The sequence below is a fragment of the Plasmodium malariae genome, assembly GCF_900090045.1.
Source record: "Plasmodium malariae genome assembly, contig: PmUG01_00_41, whole genome shotgun sequence".
Taxonomy (NCBI): domain Eukaryota; phylum Apicomplexa; class Aconoidasida; order Haemosporida; family Plasmodiidae; genus Plasmodium; species Plasmodium malariae.
Genome location: NW_021638315.1, coordinates 74310 through 90390, shown reverse-complemented (window position 1 = coordinate 90390; position 16081 = coordinate 74310). Strand labels below are relative to the sequence as shown.

At 19.4% G+C, this 16081-nt stretch overlaps 2 protein-coding genes across 2 annotated transcripts; both read left to right on the top strand.

Annotated features, from left to right (window-relative positions):
• Positions 1 to 8588: 8588 nt before the first annotated feature.
• Positions 8589 to 9326, top strand: PmUG01_00070600 (fam-l protein; the record flags this gene model as incomplete). Its single annotated transcript, XM_029006033.1, has 2 exons — positions 8589 to 8675; positions 8805 to 9326. 2 exons carry the CDS (start codon positions 8589 to 8591, stop codon positions 9324 to 9326), a joined length of 609 nt encoding a protein of 202 aa, XP_028859211.1.
• Positions 9327 to 13114: 3788 nt separating this feature from the next.
• On the top strand, positions 13115 to 13838 carry PmUG01_00070500 (fam-m protein; the record flags this gene model as incomplete). The annotated part of the gene is made up of 2 exons (XM_029006022.1): positions 13115 to 13210; positions 13338 to 13838. 2 exons carry the CDS (start codon positions 13115 to 13117, stop codon positions 13836 to 13838), a joined length of 597 nt encoding a protein of 198 aa, XP_028859210.1.
• Positions 13839 to 16081: the final 2243 nt, after the last annotated feature.

Here is a 16081-nt window from a genome sequence, read left to right as displayed (position 1 = left end):
TTAGTTTCAGCTAATGAATAAGTAATATTTTATATATAATAATTTAAATATTATTATTTACTTAATAATTAATTAAATAATATATAAATATATTTGTTTAGTGTTATAATTTGTGATTTATTTCTAGTTATATAAATTTTTAAAAATAACTATTTTTGTACACTAAGAATAAAAACAAAAGTTAATATATTTAGTGAACTTTTATTGGAAAACATATATTAATAAAATTCATCGATATTATATGTTAATTTGAAGTGTATCTGAATTTATGTAATATTATATTTCATATAAATAAAAAATATTATACAATTAAAAACAAAAAAAAACTTAATTAGAATTTTCTTGATTTTAGGTAAAAGAAAAAATTATTTTTACAGACAGAAAATATATAAATAAGAAATAATATATAGATGATTGATAAATTATTATATGGTTAGTTAATTTTTATATGATAGGTAATTTAATCCGTATGGCATAATTTGTTTTAAATAGTATAATATGATGATATGTGTACAAGATATGGTAATGCAATATTTAATATAAATAAAAATAAATTAAAATTAAGTAATTTTGCACATAATAAAATAATTAACTATTATTTAAAATAATAAAATAAAGGAATCATTTATATAATTGTTATGATTTTATATTATTAACATATTTCTTATATATATGTGTATATTTGAGCGGAGCTACAGCTATAAGTTGGAAGATAAAAATGTTTTACACATATTACTTTTATCATTTGAAGAATAAGAATTTATTTATAACATTGCATATGTTCTTATTTTTTAGTTTTTTTCCTATTTTTTTTTGTGCCTTGTTTTTTTTATTTCATTATTTCGTTCAATAGATTCAATAACTTTGTTTCATATTTGTATGTCTCCATTTTATATACATACTTATATTTTTTTATTTTTTTTTAAATTTATTTCTTAATCATTTATAAATATTTACATGTATATGCATTAATTAATATATTTTACTAATGTACATGTATTTTTTAGGAAGTTTTTCACTTTTTTATTTTCCCTTTCTTCCTATCATTTATATTTCCATCTTTTACCTCACCTTCATATTTAACACTTTTACCTACCTTTTTTCCTTTTTTGTTTTTTTTTGAATTAATATTCGAAAAATTATAATTAAAAAAATAAAATTATTGAATTTTATGTAAATTAAATTGTATAGGAATTTTTATAAAAATAAAAATATATAATTCGGATTTTGACACTGAATAATTACTGAACTAGGAAAACAGTATTGAACTGTTATAATAATTGGTGGAATATATGTAAATATAATTCTAAATTTTAAGTGACTTTCCGTTTTTTTATAATATTCGTTGAACCATTAATTAGTAAAGGAGAATGCGTGCAAAAACATTAGTAAAACAGAAAAAGGTAAATAGAGAGTACTGATAACATGTACATTGAAAAAATAGTGAAGTGCGCATAATGAACAATATATTTCCTTTTTTAGGTTAAATTATATTATACAAAGCGAGAATTAATCTTCTTAAAAGAAAGTAAATCTGGAAAAGGGAGAATAGAGAAGTAGCAATACGATAGTTGGTAGACATACGAAAGTAGAACAAGAAAAATGAAAAATAGAAACAAAAAAACAAAATAACATAATTTATGATTAAGAATAACAAATATATAAGTGTAATATACATTTTAAAATATTTTTCTTTCTACTTTGTTTTACTTGGTAAGTGGTCAATTAGAAAGATATTCTTCCATAAAAAAGAGACAGATATATATATAAAACGTTAATACAAGAAAAACATGAAAACAAAAAATCTAAAAACAAAAGGATGAGTAACAGTTCGCAATATATTGTTACCTTATTTTTTCTTGTTTTACATCGTGTACGAAGAAGAAAAACTGTCGAAAAAAATTTGTAATTATGTACTCCACTAAGATTTGGAATTATAAAAAATGAAAATTTTATTAAAATTTTTTTTGAATCGCACATATGTTGACACACCATGTACATGTATGTGCACATGCATATGTGTATATGTATGAATGCAGTCAATAGGATTATTTGTTAACACATGTGTTTCAACATATGTAGCTTTATAAATTTCACAAAATGCATATTTATTTTTATATATAGTAAAATACTTTGAATTATTTGATCATATTTTTAAAAGTTCTTATGGAAGCTATTACCCTGGAAAAAGTTCATAATAAAAATTAGAACAAAAAACCAGAATAAAATGAATTTTCTAGGATGTACTTTATTTTTTTTCATTTTACGATATCATTTCTGCAAATTATTATTATGATTAAATTTTATGCATGTTTGCATAAATATTTTTTTACGATTTTTTCTCATATGTATAATTTTATAATGACGCTGATGTACACATGGATCACTTAAAACAAAATAAATAGAATAATTTGTCTATAGTCAGTACGTAATTTTATGTATAAAATTAACTGAAAATTTTTGAAGGCACAATTAAGTATATGCCTATATGTGTACACATGATAGCATCATTCATGAGTGCCTTCTTATTTATGAATATAATACGAACGTATATATATATATTTTTTCGTTTTATTTCATAAACTATCATTTTTTATTGGTGTTAGAATATTTATGTAGAAAAATTGTAGATGAATACACATGCATGCATTATATACAAACTTTTGCTTGTTGAAAATTTGTGTACACATATTTATTCTCATTACCTTTACACATGTCCACTTTGTAGATGTGTGCATGTAAAAGTTTATGCATATAGAAAAGAACGAGAAAACAAATAAAAGTCTGATATATCACAAGATATAATACAACCAATGCATAAAGTTCACTGAAGTAGCTATTTCACTTAAAGACATTAATGAGAAAAGGAATATGATCAAATATATAAGCCATCTAAACAAAGTATTTTTTAAATTAATTAGTTGCACAGTAAATTCGTTTAACAGAATTCCATATTATATTAAATAAAAATTGCAAACGTACTTTTTATGACCTTTATCACATATTCCCTTACCGGGTAATAATTAGTACATTCATTATAAACATTAAGAAGGCCAATATACAAATGTAAAAAATGCAAGTATGTAAACTTCAAAGGTATAAAGGAAAAACGTAAAAGTTATAAGTGTGTCATAATGCGATGGACAAAGTTTTTACATACCCATAGATATGCTTATGTGTAAGATGGACTTATGCATGAATGCACATTTTTATAATATTCACAATGTATATACAAACATGTAAGGATGTTTACATATGTAATAATGAAGAATATGCAGAAACAACTTTCTTATGCAAAGATGTACATAAAGAATTAATTCAATGAAGCTTAAAAAAATATATTTACCGTATTTTTTGTAATTTTATTTTTTCTGTAAACATATTTGTAATATTGAATTTATATATGTTTTATAAAAAAAATTAATTAGAAAAAATAAATACTAGTAAATCTCTAGAATAGTATGAAGAATACATAGATAAAGTTGTAATTGTCCACATGTTATAGGTTATTTTATCATATATATGTTTCTGTTAACATACATCTATTGGAAACAGTAGTAATAGTATCATAAAAAAGATTTAATAGATCTATAGTAGGGAAGATTGCAAGAGCATTAATTAATGAAATAATAGGAAATTAATTATTTCACTGAAATATATACGCACATCATTTAATTTTTAAGCATTACACTAAAGTAAAGAAAGACATATGCCTTATTATAATCTTAAGAACATGTTAAATTAAAAAAAAAACCTAATCTATAATTGCAAAAAGTATAATTGTGAAAAGGAATATTACAAGTGACATTATATAATAATTTTTAAAAATTTTAAGGGATTGATATAAATATATATATATGAATTAATAGATGTGCGTATATAAAATAAATATATATATATAATAATAACGTTAACAAATGTTATATGTATTAACTCAGTCCTAATTAAATATTTCAAAAAAAAAAATTTTTTATAGTTTATTCTTTTATTTTACTGAATATGCATAGTTAATTTAAATTTGCTTGAATATTTTAAAAAAATACAACTTGAATAAAATAATGTAAGAAAAATTAATACTCTATAAATTACCAACTACATTAATTACAAGGAATTTTAGAAGATAACAAATAAATAGAAGCTTGTATATTTACATAATATTTATCATTATGTATTCTTCATAACAGATTGTATTTTTATCAAATAGTACAGTTATACTCATTTAAATTACCACAAATCAGTAAATGTTGACAAAGATATCCACATAGAAGAATTATTTAAAGTTTAAAAAGAAAAATATTTTTAAATATACCTATGTCAATGCATGGACATTATGAATACGAAAGAATGAAATAAATAAATAATTGTATTATTTTTGTGAAATGTAGGATAATATGTATTATAGAGAAAATAAAAATTTTAAGTTTTTACATATTTTCTTTTAGTTAATTTGACTTTAGAAAAATAATATGTATAATATTATCATTTATATTATACATATATATATATTATATATATATATTATTATAAATATCTAGATTCGTTATATTCAAGGAACAGTAAGTACATTATTATTTATCTATATATATAATTCATAAATATTTAACTTCTTTTGGAGTGCATGAAATCATTTAATATATAATTTGGAGTAATATATTTATAAATTAATAAAATATACATACACTAGTATCTTCCATGGAGTTGTCAAAAAGATAATAATGTATTAAGATTTTCTTAGAATTTATTTTACGTTATTTTATATATTATTTATATCTCTTATTTATATAATTTATGTTATAAATTATCTTATGCAAAATATTTTTTTTATGGTAATTTATTTGTGTTTTTATTTATCTTGTTTACTAATATTTTTTTTCTATATTTACTTTTTTATTCTTTTTTTCAAAATGATCATTTCTATAGAAATTATAAATTATATTTTTTTTCAAAAAAAAAGTGCGAATAAAATTTACAAATTTTATGGTTATTAAATTTAATAAATTTTTTATGGTTATAATAAAAAAATAGATTTTTTTCTAGTAAATAGAAATTTAGTATTCGACATGCAGATTAAGACATGAATATATAAAAAAGTTAGATTAGATAGACATAAAAAAATAAATACTTTGCACATAAATTAAATCCTATAATGGTATTTGGAAATTTTCTTGCATAAATATTCTATATGCCGTAAGCATATGGTAGATATTGAATTACATTTTTGCTATAAAAAATCCTTGTACTTTATTATTTTTGTTTTTTAACCCTTGAAAAGTGTTATATGTTATAAAATAATATTATATTATTCAAGTATAAAATAATGTTTAAAAGGTATAGCTTATACAAAAAAAAACATTATTACTAAGAAACTTAGCTAAAATGTAATAACTACAAATTTAATATATGTTAATGCACGTGTACTCTTCGCATATTTTTTGTTTATCATAATTATAAAATAAATTATTAATGCCCCACAAAAGCTATTTTATTTTTTTTATGAAATGTATTGATAAAAAAAAGTTTAGAATTGTTCTTTTAAACTATTAAAAATATATATATATATATTGACAATTCGGTAATAAAATTGTTTCTACGTAACATTATTGTATTTGATGTTACATTTTTTATAGAGAACATTTTTGGAAATATTTAAAAAAAAATATTTGAAAATTTAATTTTTTTTTTATCCTCTATATTTGCAATTTATTTGTAAATTTAGTAAAATTTTAAGTAAATAAAATATCAATGAATTTAACTATATCCTTTTATAAATACTTTGTATGTATGAACCAAAACTTATAGCTGCTTACATATGTTATAAAATAAAATAATCTGTCCCTAAATTTAAAAAACAAATATTTGTTTTATTTAAAACTTTTACATTCATCTTATTTATTTGAATAAATTTTTATTTTAATAATGTGATATAAAAATAACATAGAAGAATATTTTCTTTATTTTGTTAGATGTTTTAAGTTGTATTACAAATATACACTTATAAGAAATTTCCCGATATATATGAGTAAATGTGTCTCATTATAAATAAAAAAATATTTACTTTTTGTGGTATTATATTTTTGATAAAACTTTAAATAAGTAGAACAGTACCAATGGAACTTCAGTTTCAACAAATATTATTATTATTAGATAATAATAAGGGTACAATGATATATTATTTGGAAATTGACATTATGATTTAGGCAATGAATATAATTATGTTTACTCAGATTTGGGTGAAAAAGCTTAGTGTAATGTTATTGATAATTCAGGATCTGAATACAATAAATTATGCAAAAAATTGATATATGTTATGTGCAATTCATTTGCAGAGATAAATATATTTTTTTTAAAAAAATATTATATAGAGGATTTAATACTATATTTGTAGAAATGAAAAGATAATTCCAAGAAAAAAAATTAAAACATTTTGCATGTGTACGTTTCGCTTTAGCATCTGTTACATAAGAATCTATTGTACAATTTTTATTACTTTTTTTATTTTTTATTCTATTATATAATTAGCTATATATATTCGTTTAAGAACAACTAAGTATATATTTTATTTCGAAGGAAGGAGATACAATTGTATTATTGCTAGTTACTTTATTATATATTTTAGTGGTTATGTATATCCGGTAAATTATATTGAATAAACCTTAGAAGTAGGAGGGAATGAAGTTAAATCCTAGCTACAATTAGTATATTGTTATCAGAAATACTTTTTTTAATGATTTGAGTAAATTTTTATTTATAAATAATGAAATTGTACTTTAAAAAAAAATTAATTGTTGTATATTCAAAATATTTTGTTATGGATCTCAGGTAATATACAAATATATGATAATATATAAATGTAAGGAATTCCACATTAAACTTTTATAACAGTTTCCATGTTTTTATAATTTTTTGTATTATAATTTTTTTGAGAGTGGTAATATAATTTTGTGTTATAACATATATATGTAATATATTGGTCAGATACGGTAAAATGTGGAATTGACATTTCTCAGTACTTACAGTAAGCGTATGTACTTTACATACAATTTTACAAACTAAATATTTCATGTATATATTTATTACAAAAAATACACAATAACTAATTTTATATCTAAATTCACAATTTATATGAATTCTCTGATTTAGTAAAGCAATTTATATTTTTAAATATTATACTCTTTTCTGTAATAGTTTTGAATAAACATTTCAATGATTTTCTTTAAATATTTAACATATATTACTTTTAATTTTAATATATTACGTGATTCTTCGTTCACCAAAACTAAAACCGTGGTTACGTTTGTAGTCATATGCATTTAATATTTAAAGGTAAACATACCAGATAACTTAATGAAAAATTTATTATAAGCATCATATACTTTATGAATTATTTTATTTAAAAATATTTTAATAAATTTCTATATTTTTTTCATATTTTAAGTATGTAATTATGAATAAATAATAATATAGTTTTCCTTTAAAAAATGAATTATTAATAGAACTTAATCAATTTCCAGATTCATAAATCTTTATATTTAAATGAGGGAATTAAGGAACACTTCTTACTTAACTTTTTATCTTAGGTCATTGTTATAGTTGAAAATATTTTATAAAAATTATTTAAATATTAAAGTAAAATTATATTCATTACGGCACCTAATAGATTTAAACAAATATATTATTATACCAAGATTATTATTAAGTTTATATGACAATTATTCTATTTTTTATTTGTTTACGTATAATTTTTTTTATAATATATCTTCTAAATATATATTAAACTAAAAAAAAAATGAAGATAACTCGATAAATTTACGAATTTTTCATTTGGAAATAATAGTACATATTGGATCTGATTAAATATTATAACTTTAAAAGAATGTTTTGCAATAATAAAAGATAAGTTTTTAATTATCTTTCAACTATATACCTTTTTAGTATATTAGGTTGTTTATTATAAATATAATATTTACATATGTTATAAACGATAAAAAAATGTATATGTTTATGTAATATCTAATTTCGATAACACAATATAAAACAAAAATTTATAAAAAAAAAATTTCCTTTATAACTTATACTGTTATATTGTTAGAATAATTAATATTTTTTTAGGAATAAACAGCTTTTTAAAAACATACTGTTCATAAAATTGGAACCATTAATAGGAAATCATCGGTAAAATTACTAATACTTCTCTTAATATATAATTGAATGCATTATCTATATTCTCTACATTCTATATACTACATATAATAAATATCTCCAATAATAAGTAAATTTATATACATTTCTTAGAAATAAAGTAGTAAAATAATTATTTAATCATTTTATTAAATTAAATAAATGATTTATATATTTTAAATATACATTAATGATTTCAATTTATATTATCAGTATTAAAGTTCGTTTTCTCTCACTGTTCTAAAAAAGATTATGATTATACCTTTTTTATAATGTTTTTATAAAAACAAATAAAATAAACATATAAAAATATAAATGAATTATTATAGTATCCTTTATAATTAAAAGAATATTATTTTATTTTGAATTGTATCCCTACCCAGTATATTACCATTTTAATGTTCTATATAATGGAACAAAAATTTAAGTTACTGTTATTTTCTAAGGTTTTTACTTTTATCCTCTTAAGTTGGATATATCATTTTTACATTTATAAGGTATGGTACTATTACTTAAAGATATATATATTATGTTTTTTGTGTTTATTTATTTTTTTTTTTAGTACATTTTTTTTGTGTGATTATTTTCATATGAGTAAATGATAAATTTTTTTTTTGTTTTTTCAGAGTACGCATAACAAATCTTTTGTTGAATACTGCAAAAATCATAGAAAATTATATATACGAAATTATCGTTTACTGGCAAAATATAATAACGATAAGGATTCAAGTGTTGTATGTTTAAAGAAAGAGATACCAGTTGGAGTAAACAATAAAAACGATATAACTTATATTGAAAAAGAGAGCACAACAAAAAATAAGGCATCAAATAGATATGCACCAAGGAACGCAAGAGGAAATAAAAAATGTATGAAAAATAAATCTTGTATATTTGAAATGAAAAAATATTCCCATTTAGAAAAAAAAATATTTAAAGAACTTGATTATGTAGACTTTCTTAAAAAAAACAAAACAATTAGTGATAAGATATATAAAAAAATAATACGTAAAAAATGCGGACTACGATTTGCTTTACCTTTATTACTAATTTTGGTGTTATTAGTATCATTTATATTAGATAATGTTGGGGGATATGGGCTTACATTTGGTTTGTTTAAACTAATAGTTTTTTTATTTCACCTGCCGTAAATGTTGATACACTTAAAACTTTACCATATCTTGAAGCTTTTAAAAGCAATCTTTCAAGCATCTTTACAAAGGATACTTCTCCCGCCATAGCAACTGTGTATGTGTGGTTGACGAAATCACCTTTAAGTTGGTTCACAAATTCTGTTGTAAAATAGAATGTTAAAGAAACTACTGTGTAACAGGGTTTTTTGGTTTTCTTATATATTTTGTACCTATGTTCATACTAGGTATCATACTTATATCAACAGTCGTTTATTATCATAAAAAAGTTAAAAAATATGAAAAAATAAAGTTTAGGAAAAGATAAAAAGAATAATGGGAAATATTTTTCTGTCTGAAATTAAGCCTTCAATAGGACAAATGTGTACAATAATTTGAATAGTATTAATAATATATATCTACATAATTCCTTAAATTTTACATATATATGTACATGTAACTGGTCTTATTTGTGAACTACAGTAAAAAAGTTATTCTTATTTTTTTTTGTGAATTTGCATATTTTAATATTTTTTAATTTGTAGATTAAGTATAGTTTCATCTAAATTGTATATTTTGGCTTAATATATATATTTGCATATTTCCGTATATTTGTGTGAAAAATATGTACTTGCACTTTACAATTAATATAACGTAGGAGAATTTATATGATTTTATTGATTTCTTGTGTTTATTTATGTTCTAACTATAAATAATACTTTTTTATATGTGCTTATTTTTCTCTAGTTTAAAATGAATATTTGTTTACATAATTCGAAAAATATTTGATAACAATTAATATAAAAAAAATGTCTTGATTTATTCTAATTGACACGATGCAAATGTATTTTGTTGAATTGCAGTACATATATATATTGTATAAGAGAAAACATAATATTTATTATACAAAATAAGTTTTATGACAAATAAACTGTGAAAATTTAAATTGTAAATTCCGTTTTAACGGATTTTTATATTTTTTTTTTCTTGATATAAAAAATAAAATATATATATATATAATATAATATCTTTATTAAATTTCAGGTACTTATAATAGTTCAATATCTTATTAATTCTAAGTATCCGCAATTAAATGAGAGCTAGCACTATATATTAATTTATTATTTACCTTAATTTTGGAGTTTATATTTTATCTAAGAAATTAATTATATATATATTATATGGGAAATTTATAAATACACCATATATATTTTATAATTTTTACAATATTATACATTTAACTTAATGAATTAAATGTAACCAAATATTAATAAATAATATGCATAAATACTTTTTTTTTTTTAATAGTATTAAAATTTTATATACATTCATATCTATAGAAAAAAATAAATTATCATTAGGAGTAATGAAAAAGTAAATAATTTTTCTACTTTTACATAATAATATATTTGTGTTTTTTATTTGTATATCCTAATTTTTTATGTCTAACAATATATTATGTAAATAGATAATATTATATTATAGATGCATAGAAATATGTGTAGTTTATATTGAAAATTACTAATTAATTTATATATAAAACGATTTTTTTTTTAAATAAAATTAAAATAAAAAAAAAGAGTAACTTTTTTTTAAATAATACATATGTACATTAATTTTTTTTTTTGGTTACATAGGTTTTAACTAAGTCTGTTAGAAAAATTTCTATATATTTTCGTAGATGTTTTAATTAAATAAGTGTAATGATTTATTATTAAGTATATGAAGAATTTGTAATCGTTAAAAAATAATAAAATGTTGTAAAATTACTGTTGTAAATGTAAGAATATGTTAATTGCCTTTTATACCATAATAATGAGAGAAAAAAAAAAAATTACTTTAAATGCTTATATATTTGAAAATTTCATAAACTGAAAGTATAATATATATTGGTATAAATAATAGATTTATAAGATAATCTTGAAAAAAATAATATGAATCAACAAATGAATGAAATAATTATAAAATGTTTATACCAATATATATATATATATATATATATATATATATATATAATAGAACAGTTCACATAAGATATATATATATTAAAAATACAGAAGAATAAATGTTTTATAAAGTAAATCTATTTTTACATTATTACTTAATTTAGCAAAACATAAATAATCTAGAAAATTATATATTATTTTAAAAATAACTGCTCGAAAAACCTTTAGAATTCACGAATATTTCTAAAATATAAAAAGTTATTAATAAGTAATTGTTTAACATAATTAAAATAGAAAACGTACTTTTTATAATTTTAGAATTTATATATGGACGGTTTTACAGTATATTTAGTAATATCTGATATGAGAAAAAGTGTTGAACATTTAATTCATAGTAACAGTTCAAGGTAGATTAATAATAGCCTTCATAAATGTCACGATAAATGCATGTATTGTGTAAATCTATGAAATTTTAATGACAACTTTTGTAATATACTTTTTCTAATTTTTTATTATGATTTTGAGAAAATCCTATTTTCTAAGAACAATAACATTATGTTATATTTCAGACGATTAAATAAATTTTTATACCAAATACTATTTTAATATTTATCACTCTTAGTGTTTCAATGAATAAGGTAACAAATATTACTATATTATAAAATTTTGTTGTTAAATACATTTTTAAAATAATATTATTTATTTATATATTCATGTCGATTTACTATTTTGTAACTTTGAAATGCGTTCGTAATCTCATATATTTATAACGGAATAAATGAAAAATAACTTGTCCGTTGAATATTGCAGCAAAAAAATACTAAAAAATACATTTTAATAAATGGTATTATTATTCCTTCTTATTTGTTATGTATATATTATACGCAATATATATTATCCTTATTTTTAAAAATATTTCTTCTAGAAAAACCTTAAATTAATGCTAGTGCCTATGATATTTCTGTAGAGGTTTTTCCCTTAACATATATTTTTCTTTTCCTTTTTTCAATATATTAGTATATCTTCTATGAGTATATAATTAATCAAAAAGAAATTAAAGTTTTAGATATATGAATATTCAAATTTTTCATTTAGAAAATAAATGAATAAATTAAAATGTGTAACTTTTAAAATTTATTCTACAAAAAAAAAAAAATTAGTTTGTATTTTCTTTGTTAATTGACAGTACTTCGTAGATTAAGTAGATCTTATAAATTTGATTTTTTAAAAAAAATAGAAACACTAAACAATTTTATGTGTTTGAGTACTAATTAATAGAAGTGCTATAATTAACATTTCATATGTTATTTTTTTCTTTTATAATTAATATTATTATAATTTAACATAAATAATTTTTCGAAAATATGTTTAGAAACTTTGAATTATTAATAGGATACCATTCATAGAATTGATAATTGTTATCCTATTATGTCGAGAAATATATTTTATATATTCTCTACATTCTGTATAATAGATAAACTTAATACTTACATAAAATAAGAAATCGCATATTTATTTTTCTATATATTCTGAAAATTATTAGTAAAAGAATCGTTTAATTAGTGCACTACATTATATAAATAAATTATATATTGCATATATTTAAGAAACAATTCAAGTTTTTTTATTTTAATGAAAGTTTTTTTTATTGTATTAGAATTAAATTAATAATCTCATAATCTGTTTTTAAAGTTATTTTACGATGAATATGTGGAAAAGCATATTATGTTTATGTATATTCACTATATGTTTACGAAGAAATAATAAAAAAATTTGTTTTAATAATTATAGATTTTCATATCACTAGAAGAATATAATATTATTATTAACTTTTTCTTTACTTAATATATTGGAATATTTAACATGTATATATTGAAACTAAATATGAAGATAATTATATTTACTAATATTGGTGCGTTTATTCTTTTAACTTGGATATATCATTTTAACATTGATGTGGTATGATAACGTTATTTAAATATTTTTGTATTATTCTTAACTTTTATGTTTTACATTTATTAATAATATTTTGTAATAATAGTTTATTTATATATTTAAATAATAAATATCTACCTTGTTCATTTAGAGATATTTTAGTAAATTTTTGGATGACAATTATTACCATAGTAGTAAATTAGATACAAGAACTCATAGATTACTGGGAAAATATGAAAAGCTCAAAGATTCAAAAATTGTATATTTAAAAAAGGATGTACCACATAATGTAAAATACGAAAAAAAAAATATATGTAATAATGAAAAATGGACGGCAAAAAAAGAATCTAATAGAAATTTATTGAATATGGCTCATTATTATACTCAAGTTACAGATTACAATAATGGAATATTTGATGGGAAGCATTTCCATTTTGAAAGAAAATGGATTAAAAATAAAGATTATGAAGATTTTCTTGAAAAAAAAAGAAGAATTTGTGATATATCATTAAGAAAAATAAAACTTAGAAAATACAAAGTTGGAATTGCTATATTTTTACTTTTTTTCTTTTTGGGAATAGGATTATCCGTATTACCACGATTACCATTTATGGAAACTGTAGATAAATGGATGAAAGAGATGTATTATTAAATGGCTTGCATAGTGCTATAAAACAGGTAGGAGAAAAATGGATGTTCTATATTTATATAGCATTATTTAGTGTAATTGTCATTGCATTATCGGTAATAGTTATAATAGTGATTTATAAGATTTTAAGAAATAATGAAAAATATAATAGAATTAAGTTAATGACGGAGTAAAATGAATAAAAATGAATGTTTGTCTTTCACTAAAAACTTTAATATGAAGTAATAAATTAAACAACTTTATTGATATACTTAATATGAATATATATATTTTCTAAAATATTATAATGCTACATGTATATCTAGTCTCTTTGATACACAGCAACAAAAATATATGTTCTTCCTTTTTTGTCGATTTTAATGTATTAATGTTTTAATGTTTTAGAATTTTTATTTTCAAATATTATTATAGCTTAAATATTATGGAGTAGCACATATATTTATGAGTTTAAATATATGTCTATGAAATACATTTGGTTCTGCTGTAATATGAATGTATAATAGCACAATTAACATAATTATATAGAAGTTTCTTAATTTAGAAGTATACTAATCAATTTTGATTTCTTTATTGAATCTCAGTGAAATCTAATATTATTATTTGTTCAAGTAATTAAGAAAAGTTTTTATTTTTAAATTAACAATGAATGTGTGGTGTTTTGTATTTAATTAAAAAAAGCATATGTATTTCGTTATACTGATACAAGTATATTTTTTTTTTTTTTCTCTTAGGAAGGAACTGAATATTTTTTGCATAAAATGTGTCCATGTAAAACATATTATAAAACTAATATATTGACAAAATATGTTTAACTGGCTTTTAGCTTTTTTTATGCGGAGGAAATATAAAAATATAGATATATAGTTAAATAATATATGTTTTAATTATAGATTAACTATAATATAATACTAAATTTAAGATTATCAATCGCTAAGTTTAAATGAATTCTTAAAATCATTTGTCCTATTAATTTGGTTCCTAACTGTTGTACTAACTGGAGTATTAGTAAAATATTTATATATAAGTTATGTTGAAAATTTATAATTAAATATAGAGCATGTAATTCTTATTTTTCATGTTGTTCTCTTATTAATCTAATGAATTAATTTCAATTAGATATTAATAAATCATCTATTGAAATGCTTTTTTTCTTTTTTAAATATTATTTATAAAATTTATGTCTACCTTTTATAACATATATCTTTTTATTTTACTAGTTGGTAGTAATTTTGTGTATCTATAGTTTTCATTAATTATTTCTCAAAAAAAATTACATAACATATGAGATAGTATATTGTGAATAAATAAAAACTAGGCAAATATTTTTTACTTACATAAAACAAAACTCTTCTTTCTAGCAAAAAGGTGTTTATTGAATATTTAACATCATAGTTTGCAGTTATTAAATAATTTTATATCTACGAAGTATGTTTTTTTTAAGTATGCGAAAATATTAGTAATTTCACTCATGGATCAATAAATTCATATTTTAAATATTTTAAAATTAAATTTTTTATATTTTTCGATTTTATATGAATTAAAATTCCATCTTTTTTACTTAACTTTTAAATAAGGTATTTAATATTTTCCTTGCAAACTGTACAGTAGAAAAGTTACTACTATATACATAAATCATAATTTTCGCGTTATTAAAAATTATATATTTCTATAGTCTCATGTATGAATACTTTATTTGAAATATTTTTTAAATATTCCTTTCCATTATTTTTTGAATTTTTTATGAGTTCAATAATAAATTATAATACTTTATAATTATATTTTTGTTTCTACCTCGGAATATGGTAGTGCAGCGAACATCATATATTAAGTACTTTCTATAACATTGTGTATTAATGCAATGCCATTATTTATAAATTCTTTATGATATTTCTTTTTAGTAATTTGTTTTATTTTTTTTTATGTATAATAAAAAATTATACATTTATTTATCTTGGAGTATGTAAAATATATGAATTTAAAAATGAGTTCATTCTTCTGAATGTAGATAATTCAAGGAAAAATTATATTAATAATCCTTATGTTTATATCATGGTAGTTCTTCTAAATATGAGGTATTTAAATTTTTTTGAGAATACATAATTATATTATTTTTAATGTGTGTATAAGATGAAAAAAATGCATGGTTTCTTTTAGTTTACTGTAAAACTTTTGGAATATGCAATAAAATATATATATTTTTACAATGTGCTAAGAACTATATAGAAGTATTTCATGATGATAATATG